The 16,140-nt window shown below is 39.1% G+C and overlaps 1 protein-coding gene across 3 annotated transcripts in view; it reads right to left on the bottom strand.

Moving 5' to 3' along the window:
- Window positions 1-875: 875 nt before the first annotated feature.
- Window positions 876-16,140, bottom strand: part of rxraa (retinoid X receptor, alpha a) — a 197,634-nt gene continuing 182,369 nt past the window's right edge. For all 3 annotated transcript variants that reach the window (XM_036214525.1, XM_036214526.1, XM_024298832.2), the window contains exons 7-11: window positions 10,125-10,254; window positions 7,495-7,627; window positions 4,993-5,084; window positions 2,701-2,806; window positions 876-2,376 (exon numbers count right to left, since the gene is read on the bottom strand). In XM_036214525.1, the coding sequence (XP_036070418.1) occupies window positions 2,229-2,376; window positions 2,701-2,806; window positions 4,993-5,084; window positions 7,495-7,627; window positions 10,125-10,254 (609 nt within the window). In that variant the 3' untranslated portion in view covers window positions 876-2,228. The remainder of the gene's footprint in view (window positions 2,377-2,700; window positions 2,807-4,992; window positions 5,085-7,494; window positions 7,628-10,124; window positions 10,255-16,140) is intronic.

Below are 16,140 nucleotides of genomic sequence, written 5' to 3'. Positions count from 1 at the left end.
GAAGCTGCTGCTGGTTGATTCATTTTTAAATGCATACGATGCAACCCCAAACGACATCATGTAACTGCAACCGTTTGGTCAAAAAAAAAAAAGACTTTAACCCTCTCCTTCAATTTTGGAAATACTCAAAAGAACAGATCTGCTGTTATATATTTATAAATATATACACATGTACATATTAACAAAATATAGCTTTAATGTTTATAAAGCATTCATGTAGGCAAATCTTCCTCGTGGGTGATTACATCAATGTCTGGTCATGATGTCCGTTCTCCTGCTAAGGGGGCGCCTGCTCGTTCATCACTTCATATGGCTTAAAGAGACCTGCAGTCCACCTCGGATGAAACAGAAACGTGGCTTCACACCTCAGCAATGATTGTTTAAAGTTTTTCATATTCAAATCTGTTCAGAGACGTCCCAAAAAGGGTGAAGGATTTCAATCAAATGTATCAAACTTACTCCTTTAACAACAAAAAATAGTGAACATATAAATACTGTAAACTGAGCTCAAGCTGGCAGTTAATACTGTCACCAGGATAGGTTGTGAGAATCTGTCGACCTGAACCCAAAAGATTATTTTAAAAGCACTGCTCCGTTGCAGTTCTCCTACTCCTCCACTAGAGGGAGCCAAACGCAATGAAATTGCAAATCCATGATTTGAGTTTTCCAGCTTTCCTTCTAATCTTTGAAGGACATACCCGCTGATCCATATCACCTTGTGGAACTTTTGAAAATGAACATACCTCTTTAAATAATAGTTAATTTTGTCTTCATGGAACCACTTTCACTTTATGTTCTTTTATATGTTCATGGAAATATAAGTCAGAGCTCCACATGCTCCTCAGAAATGGGAAACCATGGCGCTCAAGTGGGTCTTTTTTTTTAAAGATGTGTCAAGGTGCCAGAGAAAGTGCAGCAAAGGTTCCTGTGTGAGGCGGAAATCCATTTTTACTTTTCTCACATCCTGCTAAGAAATTTGATGATGAGCTCTTCTAAAAAAAGAAAAAAAAAAGAGTTGTTCCTCAATAGACGTTTTGGGGTGAAAAAACCAGAACAGATTGACCTTTAACTCTTTGAACAATGCGGACGCCCACCTCCCGATCTTTGGAAATGCACTCCATGCATAGTTTTTGAGCTGCAACGTTTTGAGACAGAGGAAAAAAAAAAAAAAAAAACGGGCGTCAAGCACGTTTATACGTAACTCTACAGTTCCAACCAAATCCGTAGAAGTGCCAAGTCGACTCCTCTGCCACCAGGTTAAGTGCCGAGAAGCAAACAGACAAACAAAAACAAAAGAGCGACTCTGCTGCAGCAAACAAACAAGCGCTTCTCCCGTACAGGAGGTAAATGAACACAGAGGTAAATGTTACAGTGAAAACTGAAAAAAATCTTGTATACACTTGTAACTTTCCGTACAGGTAGATATGAGGTGTTTTTCTTTTTTGGATTTCTGAATGTGCAGTCTGGTGTGTTCACATGAAATGAGTAGAACCGACATTAAGGATCACTTTTCAGACATCCAGATGTGCTGCACAGAAGAAGGTTTGGACAGACGCCGTCCCTGTGCCCGCCGTCCGGCTGTAGCGTAAAGCTAGAGGAGCAGCGCGCAGAGCTGCGTGGATTGTACACTGCAGGCCGTTCTCCGTCAGCTCTTAAGTTAGTGGACTGCTCACACATCCTTGCACAGTGCTGATACAGTAAGACATGGTTGGATTTGCTGGGCGGAGACCTGAGCTTTGTGAGCACTTGCTGAACCGCCTCCGACCCTTCAGCAGCGGGCCGGGCAGGCGGTCGGAAACCCAAAAAGGTCCGAGTCGAAACATCCCCTGGAGAGTCTACGATTGTCCTCGTCGAAAGTGACATCATTCAGGTGAGCATACCTGCCGGTTTTGCTGCTTTTTCTCGTCAGGCTGGTAAGCAAATGGCTCAGTACGGCTGCTCTGTCCACCACCTTTAGTCCTGTGATGTCATTCTTGTTGCTGTTTGGGTGTGACCTATTTTCATTATATATATTTCTTATTTATATCTTTGTACAAAGTATAAAACAAACCCTTTAGCGTGTTGCAGTTTAAGTTTTGAGACACATCCAAGAGGTGAGGGGAGGAAGGTGGGAGGGTTTTCCATCCACAGTCTTTATGTCTGTCCCTTGATGAAAACTTAAAAAAAAAAAAAAAAATCCTGGGGTACAGGTGATGAAGGGAACAGGAAGTGGGCGGGGCTGTCAGCTATTATGTCATTTGATGCGGCGCTTCGAGCATCTCCATGAGGAAAGTGTCGATGGGCGTGTCCCCGATGAGCTTGAAGAAGAACAAGTGCTCCAGACACTTGAGGCCGATGGAGCGCAGCGCCGGTAACCGCAGCAACAGCTTGGCAAACCTGACGGGCACAAAACGGAAACGGCGCTCAAAAACTTAAGTCTGTCTCATCTGTTTAAGAGCTTCAAAAAAAGAAGGTGGTATCATAATTAGGGATTGGGGTTTATTCTGTTGGAGTGATCAAAAAAGTGACTGACTCGAAAAAACACATGAATGTGAGAAAAATAAATCATGGAGGGGAAACACCAAAACTACAAGGAAATATCAAGCATTATTATGGATTATCAATATCATTTATTTCACTGTGGCCAAATGAAATGGTTTAATGGGCCGCATCGGCAGCACGCTGCAGTGACCTTTGCAGTGGCGTTTGGGATGGTCTCACCTGCCCGGCTGCTCGGGGTACTTCTGTTTGCAGTAGGCCTCTAAGGATGCGTAGACTTTCTCTCTCAAGGCTTCCACTTCACCGGGATTAGAAAGACCTTTAGAGTCTGCAGACACAGAAACAGAAAGTGAGTAAAACTTATAATGATTAAAAAAAAACGATTTGATGATTCAGTTTTAGAGAATCTATATTGATGCATCAAATCATATATTGTGTTAATTTTTATTGATAGAGTTAAAAATGTTAATAAAAGTTGGACTTTTGCTTTTATAAAAAGCTATGTGGTGTTTTTTTCTAATCCCCTAATCTAAAAAAATCATTATAAATAAAAATGTATAAAATAAATCAATATTTTAATTGAAATGGAAATTGAAATAAATGTTAAATTGAATTAATTTTGGCAGGAATATCCAGATCCAGGTACAGTGCAGCCCATCCGATTATTTTAGAGCAATTATGCACACTTTATATAACATACTGTGTTCTGAGTTCTGATTGGCTGTAGACTTCTGTCAATCAATCTCCTCCGTGCCATCTCTCCTGTAGAGAATGTGCTTAACTGAACTAATCAACACAATCTTTGGTTGTGATCAGATCTTTTTCATTCTATGATGCTGGACTTATTTTTCTATAAACTTTGCTTTTAAACAAGAGAGAAAAGTTTTAAAAAATTGCAGTTTTACAGCCTTAAAATAGGAAAAGTGATTGTAAAAATATCAAGAGGACTATCGCAAGTGTTATTAGAACATCATTTTGCAAAAACGAGGGAACACTATTGCAATTTTTCACTTATTCAACTACAAAAAAACGCCACGCAAAGTTTCATAAGTGTAAGATTTTTGTAAGAAAAATCCTAAAAAAAATTCTTTATCCCTCGAAACTCAAAATGATGCGACAATAGTCTAAATGCTTTGACTAAAACATTTCCTCGAATAGTTTATTCCTTAAAAATTGTATACATATTTTTTTTAATCTTGATATCTTGAATTGGTTTATCATTGTTGGGAGAAGCAAAAATAAAAGGTGTTGGACATACAATTAAAAAAAGGAAACTTTTCCATCCTTTTCGCAACAATTAATAAAACAAAAAGTGATTTTCTTATCAATGTTGTAATTTGTTTCCCTTTTCCCTTTAATAATGAGAAATGCATCACTTGTTAAGATACTTAAATGTGTTTAGAGGAAGATAATTGCATGAATAAGTGGAAAAATATTAAACTAACAAAAATATAACATAAATGAGTTTTTTTGCTAATTACCTACAAAAACATGTTTTCCAAGAACAAAACAAGTCATAAAAACAAAACTTGCGTAAAGTTGCAATATTCCGTTTTTGTTTGTTTAATAAAAGTTAAACAGATTTATATTTATTATTTTGTGGCCTAAAACTGTTCTGTATGGGGAGATTGGGGGGGTCACAGCTCACTCACTGAGCTTTAACCTCCCAGCTCTACATGAACATATGTCACCGCATTCTGGGTTACCTCAATTAAGGCTGTGCTAATTTAAGCTTCAGCGAAGGACGCGCCTTTGATTCACAAAACAAACACATCATTGATTAACATTTCTGGTGAACAAAGCCTTGTGCGATCGACCAGCAATTAATGAACATTTGCTCTTAATGGCCGGACTAGATCCGCCAGTGTGGGAAAGGAAGGACTGAGGGCCCTTTTAGCCTCACTGGCACCTCCTCCACACCCCAACCCCTCTGCCTCCCCAGTCAGACCAGTCTCGCAGACCGCTAATTAAGGAGGATCCGGATGGAAAAGTGAACCGGGGGCCAATGGGCCTGCATGCATGTGGCCTGGACAGAATGTGCAGTTTAGAGGATTGGTGTTTATGTGGGAGGGGGGGTGAGCATATCTGCTGAGGGAAGTTCTCACTCAGAGGCGTTTATCTCATTTTTTAAATTCATGGTCGAGTCTTTGGATGGACATTTTTTGTGATAAGAGCAGATAATAACTACAATTACAGAAAAACAGCAGGTAAAGGAGCGTTTGACACCTGCACATCTGAGGGAGGAGGAAAGAGGATGGAGCCTGAAATTGTGTCTGAAATGCGATTAAAAATTATGATTAACAAGTTAATATTTCTTAAATTAATCGCATCTCTCAAAGCAGGAGTTTTTCTCTTTCCTTAAGTGGTGCAGTCATCCACAGCGTGCATTAAAACACTTCATTGGGTTCTTTCTCACTTATACCATAAAATAAATAAATAAATATTCAATCAATATTAGATCAAAAGATGATCGGAGTGGGACTTTAGGCAAATCTTCCATAAGAACACAGTCACCTGGGTTGAAAAGAACAATGGCTCGAAGGCACCCCAGTTCTGTCTTATCCATCTGCATGTCCCTCATCTTTGACACCAGCTCTGTGAGAACTCTGCAAAAGAGATCAAAAAAGAAAGAAAGAAAAATAAAGTCAGATCTGGGGTTCATTAAAATTCAACACTCTGTGGAGATTAGTTCTTGGCTATCGTGTCATGTCAAACATCCAACCCGAAAAGCTACGATCACAGGAAGCCGTTTGACTGTAATTGGTAGATTTTGCTGGAGAGTTATCTGGAGTGTTATCTAAAAGGGTCCGATCTGAGCTGCAGCCCGGCTCACAGCCGTTTTAGCCTCGAGTACTCTCTATACTCTCCAGTGTGTGTTCAGAATGACATAGGAATGATGCAGACTCCCCCAAATACAGTAAGAAGGTTTAAAAAAAAGTTTTTAGCTGAGAATTTTTTTGATTTAAAACAAACATAAGAGATAAGACACATTATTGTGAAACCCCTTTTAATAAATCCATGGCATATTATAGTTCAGTGAGGCTTCGCCAGGTTATTTTTACACATTTTTCACATTGATTTGAGTTTGTCTTTGCATTTTTTTATTTAAACATCGATATTTTGTTTTGTTAGAAAACATAAAAACTGATTGATCTCACTTTATGTGATTTTTGCAGTAAAAAAAAAAAAACATTTATTTTGGACTAACGGCACAAATAAAATCCTTAATTTTGAGAAAAAAACAAAACAAAAACAAAAGTCACCTAATAATCCAGAGCTCCTTACAAATAGATTAATTATGGTTGGGAGGTTGCAAAAAAGTTGGGTGTTATTACATATATAACGTTAACTTGTAATGGTGTTGAACTTTTTTTTTCTGTGTTACTAACAATGTTCGGAGTTAGCGTAGTCACGGAAACCTTTGTTTCATTTATTTGTCACAAACAAGGTTAGGAGTTATATCTAGATCTTCTTTTTTTTTTTTTGGAAAAGGAAAAATCAGTACAGCAGCTGACAGTGTGGATGACATCACAAGTGGGTGTGTCCACCGCTCTCTCAATCTGTTCACCCTTCTTTGACCGGGTTTCCGCTGTTCATTATTTTCCCTCTCCGTTTTTTTTCTTGCCTCACGTTTGGACACTCAGGTCAATTGCTGCTCTTAATTCAGCCCAACTCAATTTGCTCCGAAGCAACAGAGCAACAAGAGGAAAGAAGGAAGACAAACGTGGCGACTGGAGGGTGTGAGTTCATCAGTTTCTTCATTTGTATGGCAAAAGAGAGGCGGGAGTAGGTAATGAAGCCTAATCAGTACCCTGTGTCCTCATCTCTGCCACACTGAGGGACCAGTGGAATACGTCTTGTGGCGTGAACGCTGGTTCCCGGGCAGATCAAAGGCTTCCAGCCAGTCTACTCCCATATGAAAATTTTACTTCTTAACAATAAAGCAAACACTTCTGAAATATTTTCCTTTTTTGTTTGTTTGTTTCATTCTAGACTCCTTCTTCATCTTGGCAACGACTCCAAGAGCTTGGCTCAGTTTTCTTTGGGAAATTTTAATGTTCTTGGCAGAAATGCTTTGAGAAATTGGGTTGGATTGGGAATGTCCTCCATAATCAGAGATCCTTGAAATTGTTCAGTTCAGTTCTGGGTCACTTCGGGATTTTCAGAGTTTTCCAGAGGTTATGGCTGGGGTTTTTTGTGGGTTTACCCAATAAAATAAGATGGTAAGAACGGTTTGATTTACTGTTTGGACTCAACAGCCTACATCACGATTCTTCCATTACTGCTTGAGTTAAAAAGTAAATCATTTAACTGAACTTTAAAAGGCCCGTCAGGTAGTTTAATGAAGAAATAAATGAGCTTGATTTAGTTTAAATGTCACACTATTGAAATAACAAAAAATACATATCATTTTCAAGGTTAACATGAATATCCCAAAAAACTTTAAAGTCAGCAGCAATTTCTATGTTGTATCCCTTATTTTTATGTGTTCAGATTGATGCTGCTCAACATTTGAAGAAAAGAGTAACTTAAATTGTTGTGTCATCAAAAACTGCTACATTGATTTTGCAAAGATTTTACAAAATATATTTTATTCCACCCAGACTGATGATGCGGACGAGAGTAAGTCTTGCTCTCCCAGAACGCCAAACGTCACCAGCGTGGCTCCTGAGCTCTCCAGACTTCGCCGCCACTGAACTTTGCATGGAGTTTTTGCCTGCTTCTAAGGTCAGAGTTTTCTCCAATACACACGGGTACGCATATTCGATACACTGGACTCAATCAATAGTTCCTGTGCTGCTGAAAATTCCAAGCAAAGGTGTAATATTATGTTAAATAAAACATAAATGCCAGATGCTGTCAAATAGCAGATCTGCTTGTGTAAAATATTAAAGGCTGTAAAAGCTAAAGCGTGATTTGTGGATGATGCCTTTGGAGCCAAAATAATCACAACTACAAGCCTTTGAAATACGTTGTAAAAGAGTGTCAAACTAATAAAGTTTAGAAATAAATGACCTGTCAAAGATGGCTCCGACTCCGGCGCTGTGGGCGCTGTTGCGGTGGACGTGCAGCCCCGTCGCCAGCAGAATCCCGTCTTTCACCGCTATGGAACGGTGTGAGAATGATGCAATGAGGAGTTCATTCCAACCTGAGGAAGATGAGGGAACAGATTGTGGAAAAGTGAGAAGAAAATAATGCAACAGAGCACGCTGCGTTCAGGTGGAGAGACAACAAAAGCTGAATTCCGATGAATCAATTAGCCGCAGCGTAAAACCCCGCAGCTTTCCCAAGCAAACGCATCGGGTTATTACTAAGACATCTGAATCGTGTGTACTAAAGAGACAGGCGTGTTAAAGGGATGAACTGCGCCTGCCATCACAATAAAGACAACAGGCTTGATGTGCCAAAGCAGGGGGCCTGACATGGGGGGCGGCAAAGACACTAGACGCCGCCGCAGGAGTGACAGGGCTCCTTTAACTGTTCTGCCTGGCAACACTCGCCTCTTCTCCCCACAGTTGATTTGGCTTTGAGAGGAGCTGGGATGCTTTTATCCGTGATACAGCAGAACTAAAGTGGTTATTTATAGAAAACCTGAGAGCAAAGAAGAGACGGGCTCTGCAGAATAATGTCTTTCTACTCTGCTGAAGTCTCTCCATCATTGAATGTGAAAAGGAGGAGAAATGATGGGAGCATTTTTTTTAAGTGATGCGCATATCTGTTTTTTTCCCCCTCCTGGAGGTGGATAGACACATGATGGTGTAATTCGGAGTGACAGGCCTGGAACGTAGGCAATGTGTTGGGAGAACCCTGAAGAGCTTTCAGCATGTGGCGGCGGTGAATGTAGCAGAAGTGACAGATGATTCACTCCATGCTCCTCGTAGCTGCATCCCTGATCTTTAGTTTGCGTTTCCACAAACATCAGATCCATGCAGTAATTATGGGCGTGCGGCCTCAGTCGTGCAGCCTGACACCATTCTTTTTCAACTTTGAGGAGTTAGCTGACGTGATGCTGACAATGACAAATCTCCAAATGCCTGAATATTCGCAATCTGTTCCAGAATATTTGTGAAGTCAGAGATCAGTGATTTGCTATGTTTATAAATATAGTAAACTATAGTAAAGTAAACCTCAGACAGTGTTATATTTACTCTAAAATGCAGAATAATGTAGGAATTTAAGAATATGAACTAAATAACACAGATGCACTACTGAACCAGGAAGTAAACAAATCTTTAAAGTCGGGCTGGGAATCGATTCAAAAAATTCACTAATTAATCTCAAATATTTTTTATTTTTTATTTACAGTATTTGTCAACCTCTTATTGTCTGCGAATGATCACAATATGAAATCACACACAAAATTGTACATTTAGAACGTTTATTTTTAACCATTTGGAACCAAATGCCTAAAACTCACATTTTTTTTTAAATTTACCTCGGTATTTTCAATTTGAAAGACTAATTGCTTTGGTTATTTAGTATTGTTTTATTAAGCACAACCTCTCCTATGTGACATTACCTTTATTTTTTCATTTTTCCATGTTGTATTCACTCACAGGACATAAAATCATGCAAAAACACAAAACTCCGTCTAAAAAAAGGGATTCATTTTCCTGTGGAAACCCCCAAAATTTCTAACAAAATATTTTTACAACATAGAATGAAAGTTTTAGTTGCAATTTCATGAAGACAAGAAGAATTTTTTTGAACAAACTAATCAGCATGTTTTGGAACGAAAATACAAACAAATTCCAGGCGACATTCACCGATTTCTTTGGGCCACATCGATGATGGAGGAACATCACAGACCTCACAGCTCTATGATGTGGCATTTCTTATGCTTTCATACAGACTGGCTGTACTTTAGTCTGCCTGTGTGGCTTCAGCTACCAGGCATCGCAAAATATAAGAATTTCTCTCCTAAGAGCTCTGCTGTCCATTTGACATTTTTCACAAAATTCAGTTTTTCTGCAGCTTTTTTTCCTGTCATAAATTTTCTTTATTTTGTGAGTGAAAAAATAATTTAAGAGATTGAAGTTTGATCCAGCTGAGCAGAACACCTGAAATCTGCTAGGTGGAGGCGTGTCTGTCCGAGGGACTTTGGCGTTAAACTGCAGAGTTTCTGTAATTTTTAGACAACGCAGATGCTTGTTGTTTGGTGTTTCCACTTCAGATGAAAAAGTCTGCTGTTGGAAACAGGGCTGTCAGTCCAGAATTAAGCACTGTGAGTCAGTGCTACTGTGTCTTCATTTGTTATCCTCTCGTCATCGATGTTCTGGAACTGTAGTCAGCAAAACTTTGAGGATGGATGAACGGTGGAGAACAATTTTAGGATTTTTTTTGTCAAATGATCCAAAACAACAGAGATTTTTATGTTTTTCTTTTACTGCTGAAGTTAACAGAAAAACTTTTGGGAGGACATTGATTCAAGTGACAAAATCTTTGGGTTTTCATCTGTTGATCCTGATTTCCTGTTTTAAATAAAGGTAGAAATGATGCTGATTAAATATGATTATTTTAATTTTTATATTTCCAGTAAAAAGACATACATATGTAGCAACCATTAAGCATGTTAAATATTAAGGATTGTAGCTCAATTTGTGATTCGTTGATCTGAATTTGTGAATCTGATCTTGCTGACCGACCTGCTCGGAGCAGGATGACCTGATCATCCAGCGGCAGGTCGGAGAAGTGCGGGATCCTTTTGGCCCACTCCACCAGGGTAAAGAGCTGCTTGTCAGCTGCTTGACAGATATTTGTCACTGGGTCGTTGGGCTAGGAGAAAACAAACACAAAAACAGCAAAAATGAATGAATGCCACATTTGTATTTCCCCTGCGCCGCTCGCTCAATCCAGGATTGAGTTTCCCGCCGCTGCCTTTCTCGCCACACACTTCGACGCCGAACAAGTGCTACTCTGTGAGTGATACCCTGCAAAGAGGAAGGTGAGGAGGCAGACAAAACAAACAGTCACTTTGTCCCAGCTTGTGGAGGAAATACCTGCAGAGAGCTGCTGGGTGAAAAAACAACTTTCGCCGAGCGGGCTCTTCCTTTTGGGACCTTTGAGTTGAAACGTTTTCGTACTGCTGGCGGAGTTCAAGAGACCCTTGAGAGGCTTTACTGACACTTTACTAATGAACAAGTGCAGGGAAGCTCAAAGAAAGACCTTGTAATATATGCACCTAATGTGCTCTATGGATGCTGTGGTTATTTTTGATGCTCATAAGCTTCCAAAACCATTAACATCTCATTATAATTTCAAAAATTTCATATAATCTTACAGAAAAGCCACTTCCTTCATGTTTACATGTGGTTAAAGAGTCCCAAAAAAATCAATCTTCACGTCTGAGCAGGAAAAAATGATGCTTTTTGCAAAATAAGAATGCAGCACTGATTTGAGCAAACAAACTAAAAGGTTTATGACTTGTTTTTTGCTCAGAACAGCAGAGCTAAATAGTTTCATGGTAAATAAAAGTCCACAGCAAACAGAGAGATGGCAGCAATGATTTAATTTTATTTCATCATACTAATGTAGACCTTGAGATGTTAAAGCAGGAACAAAAAACAACATGGACATACCCCTTTTAAATGCAGAGATTTACATTTATTGCTTAAAAGAAAAAAATAATAATTCCCTAACTTAAAATGACTGATTTTGATAAAGTGTTTGCAAGTTGTTTGATTTTTACAAAAATGCACAACCTTATTTTTAGACATTCAAGATGTTTTACCAGGTTTAAAGTTGATTTAGCTTCTTTCCAAGTTTTACTTAAAATCTGAACAATCGACATTTTTTGTCTCATTAAGAGCTAGGATCTAGAGATAAGGACATTTTTGTTAAAATGCTCTATATATTGACAAAAGAAAACTGAATTTAAGATAAAAAAAGGCTTAATTTTCTTAAATTTTCAGTTCAATTTTAAGGATGTAAATTTAAAGTTCAATAAATGTGGGTGAGTTACACTGACATTCAAAAAAACCTGTAGATTTATGCTGAAAGAAAAAGTGTTAGTTTTATGATGATTTATTATGATAGACCAACTTGTCTTCTCATATTGTTATTGTTATTTTGTTCTAAAATTGACATTTTCCACTTCTTAGATTAGTTTTTTGCACTGTAATCAAAATAAATTACAATTAGACACTTAAAAACTAAGAACTTCCAAATTCAACATTCCTTTTGAAGGGATTCTATTTAATGGAACTCCTTGTTTCTTAAGTAAACAAGACTTGCTGCAGATAATTTGACTATTTTCTTGTAATTTCCGTATTGAGATTTGTGTTCTTTTCATATTTTTAGGCAACCTCTTTTTACACTAAATGAAAGGATGACATTTGCGAGACAAAAAACTTACTTGGAAAATCATAAATGAATCAGGAATCTGATAGGAACAAAAATATTCCAACAAAAGAGCTGTTATTAACTTCTTAAAGGTACATTTTTAAGTTTTAGCTTCAATGGGTGATTTAAAAAAAACATGCAGGCATTCTGTGAGGCCACCTTTCCAAAGCATAAATCCATTTGGATTATTGGAAAAATTCCCCAAACACACTGAATCTTAGTCCAGTAATTTTTTTGTCAGTGGTGGGATTAAACGGAACCTCAAACAAAACATTGTTCGCAGTGACACAAAACCAAGTAAGCCGACTTCAACATTTCTTCCGTGTGTGAACTTGCAGTCCCACAAAGACGGTCTACAACTTCTCTGCCAGTTCTCACTTAAAATCCCCCAGATCGAAGCTAAAGCTGGAAGGATCCCGGCATCAACCGCAGCTCTCAGGAGGAGATTAGTTCAAGATGAAGAAGGAAACTGATCTGCATTCACATTCTCTGTTTGTAGAACAAAGACTGCGGACTAACCTGTCCTCTCCTCCACGCTCCCTCCCTGAAGGGAGGAACTCACCGCGCTGCAGCCCAAACCTGGATCTAAGCAGACACTGTTTTGGAAACTTTCTACTCCAGAAACTAAAAGACAACAGGCGTCTTATGAATATTTACGCGTGGGATCTCAGTGGAGGACGGTGGACGGAGAGCCTCCGTTTTCAGCTCCGTGTCTTCTCCAGACATGGATTTACGATGAAGTGCAGGTCAGGAAAAAAGAAATAAAAAGAGAAACAAAACAGGAATCAAACAGTAGAGAGGTCTCAGAGTTCTGGTTAAATGCGGTGAACCTCATGAATGTTGAATGGTTATCTTAACCATGTTTACACTGACCCCCTTTTTTTTTTTCCTCTGTTGAAGTTTGCGCTCTCCAGAGACGATTTCCAAGCATCACATTACTGTGCTTAATGTTCACAGTCACAATGGACTGGTGAGCTGTGTCCTACTACTACTGTTAAGTTCTACTCAACTCACTGCCAAACGGGGAAAAAAAGTAAATAAGCACCAGAAATTGACATAAAATTAGCTTTTCTTTTTTTTTAAATGTCTGCCACAAACTGTATTATCTCCATTCCAGGCAAATAACAGGATTTGCGGCATCATAACTGCACTGCAGCTGGAGAAATGCCAGGCTTGCATACTGTCCTATGAAATTTTCATCACTTGAGGAGGGGAGACGAAAGATTTGCCTTTCAATTTTTCATTATTCTGCTTGAACCGGTTTATGTTGGTGTGACAACACGGAGGAAATTGGGTGTTCGCACAAATCAGCATGAAAATGAGTTGCTCAAGTGTTCCACTTATTTTTAGAACGAGGAAAGAAAACTCGTCCTCAAATCCGAGTGCGGATGACTCATCGACTAATTACTCTCCAAACAACAGCCGTATTTTCGCCTCTCCGCGCGAGACGGATGGAGAGCGTTGTGATAAACCAACGCACAAGGAACTGACCCCTAAAAAAAGGAAGATATCGGCGAACTAAAGGAAACATCGCAGATTAGCGAATGAAAGAATCCTCTCCTCCACTCCTGCTCCTGAAGGGAGAACCTCCACTCTGACTGAAGGCATATTACTAACGCCTGTTTAACTCCTGTTCTAGGTCACCATGAGATAAACACACTTTTATTCAGCTTGGCCAGACCCCGGCCATTAGACAGCGGCAGTAGCCTATTCATGGTGTATACTCATGACCCGGGCCCTGTGATTAATTATAGTACGGGGCAGCGCTTCTCAATGGAGGCCTGGTGAGGGGGGTCGCCTGTTGCCAGTACTCAGAGAGGAGCTCTTGTGCCCAGGACAGCTTGAATGCCGACGCTCTGCCAAAATTCCAAGCTCCAATTCATTTAAAGAGTTAGATTCACTAAATTTAGAAGAAAAAAAACATGTTTTTTTGCAGCTTTCAGTGGACTTTGAAATTTTGAAAAACGTCACAGGAAATTTGTGAAAAAAATGAGTAAAAATTAAAACAACAACATACAGATACAATTATATTTTCTAAAGTTGAAATAGGCATAATCATAAAAATAAGAAGCCTGTATTAAAAATGTTTAAAATTCACACAGATAAAAACAGGTAATATAATATTGTGGTTTGTGATAAATTAGCATCATTTCTGGTAGACAAATGAGGAAACGACAAATCAAAGAATGGGAGGTCATATCAATAATACGCCTGAGGAAGCGTTGGTAGGGCTGGTAAAATAAAGAGATTTTTTTGTTTAATTTGAACTTGTCGTTTCAAGAAAACTTAATTTTTAGGAAAATCTGAATTGTTTGGAGTAAGGTCAGCCCGCTCGTCTCTCGCAACGTGCAGACGTTAAAATGTAAACTAGTAAAGAGGAGCTTGTTCCTAAAAGACAGTTTCTTCAGTTTTATGGAACTGGTTCGATTTGGCAACTTCCAGCTTGGAACAACAAACCACACGCTGCAAAATCAGTCTGAAGGCCGTTACTACCAGAAGTGGGAGTATGACGAATTTGTGTCAACACCTAAAACAGAAGTACACTGTGGAGTGTTTTAAGTTATGTTTATTTATTTCAAGCTCTAAGTAAAAAAAAAGAAAAACACTGATTTTAAGTAGAAGATACATTTAGGAAATTATAGAACCAAAGGGGTTTGTAGCATATGTGCAGCAACAGGTATTAGGGGTTAATTGCACTTTACATTCAGGTCAACTCCCAAAACAAGATTAAAATGAGAGTTTTTGTTAAATATATTCACTCATTTGTAATTTTTCTTTAGAAAACTAAAGTAAGGAGGATAAATAATGATTAAAATAAGAAATCAAATTTTGTGCTGGGGAAAAAAATAAAATTAAAAAAAGCACCGGTGACAACTTTTTTTGTCACTATTTTTTTGGATTTCCAAAAAACTGGTTCAAGTAAGGCTTAATTTAATTGACTGTATACAGTAACTGGATCGACTGACTTACTTCTGGTTCCAATTAAATTAAATCAATCCAGTCACAATTTTTTAAAATACGACTCTTTCATGTTAGAGCGTGTGTCCAAATCAAGGCCTGGGGGCCAGATCCGGGTGATTATATCCGGCCCGCCATTTTATACTTTTGTTATTAATGGCCCAATGTTTTTTTTTGCGTTGGTAACATATTGCAACACTTTCTAATTCCCAACTCGTCACTTATTAACACATCGTTAAGGATCCCTCCACGTCAAAAATGTATGTTTTGGGTGTGCCCAACTCGTCATTTTTTTTACATTAAATTAAATTAAGCTCCTCAACCCCTGGACCACAAACCGGTACCGATCCGGTACTGGGACGTGGACCCCACCTGCATCCTAACCCTAACCTTCACCCAGTACTGGACGCGGATCAGTACTGGTTCCGGACGTGGTAACTGAGGCGTACAAGGCTAATTTTGTTTTAATGTGTTCAGTAAACATTTACCCTGTTCGGCCCACGACATAAGGCGTGTTTTGGATTTTGGCCCCATGTGCGATTGAGTTTGACACCCCTGTGCTAGAGCCAGAAGTTATCAGTAATTAGTGATCGGTTCGAATTGGTCTGAGCTTATGTTTCTATGACAACCACTCTGACCAATCAGAAGTGAGTTTGTTGTAGGTCCACATCTCTACCAATTAAGAGCGGGCTCCATGAAATCTGTCAATCAAATGTTTCAAAAGTTCAACGTGAGACCACACACTTTTATTGAGGCATCTGATTGGTCAGTTTATAACTTAAACTACAGATAAAATACGAAAAAAAACAACGATTATCAAGACCATGTTTCAAGAATGGCTATTCTGACAAATAGAATGACTGAGTAATAGCAGTTTATTTCTCTATAGAAGTCTATGGGATTTTGGCTTATTGGAGCCAGCTGGTTTCCTGTTTGGAACGCCAGGGGGAGGGGTCATATACAGTCACTGGTTAATTTAAGCTATTAAAACAAAGGTTATTTCCCAGCATTAGCTGGTTGTTCCTGAAACATCTTTTTGGTGTGGGGCAGTGAGCTCTGAGCGACCCACCGGGGCTCGGCCCTAACACGCTCGGTGCATTAGTGTCAGAGCTGCCAGTCGCTCCCTCGTGTATTCCAGCTCCTCTCCCTCATCCTACATGTCAACATTCATCTACTATATTTCCATCTGTCCCCCAAAATAGCTCCCACTTATTCTCATAACAGCCCTCAGATTTCTACCTTTCCTTCACAGGACATTTCCCTCCCCTGCAGCAGACAAATCCCAGAGCAAGCCCTCCCCCTTTTCCCCGCTCGGTTCTCTGGTAGGCTGCTGCACAGCTCCTCTGTTGGCTGCAGAGTTCC

The sequence above is a fragment of the Oryzias melastigma genome, linkage group LG12 (genome assembly GCF_002922805.2).
Source record: "Oryzias melastigma strain HK-1 linkage group LG12, ASM292280v2, whole genome shotgun sequence".
NCBI lineage: Eukaryota > Metazoa > Chordata > Actinopteri > Beloniformes > Adrianichthyidae > Oryzias > Oryzias melastigma.
This window is presented reverse-complemented; position numbering and strand designations above follow the sequence as displayed.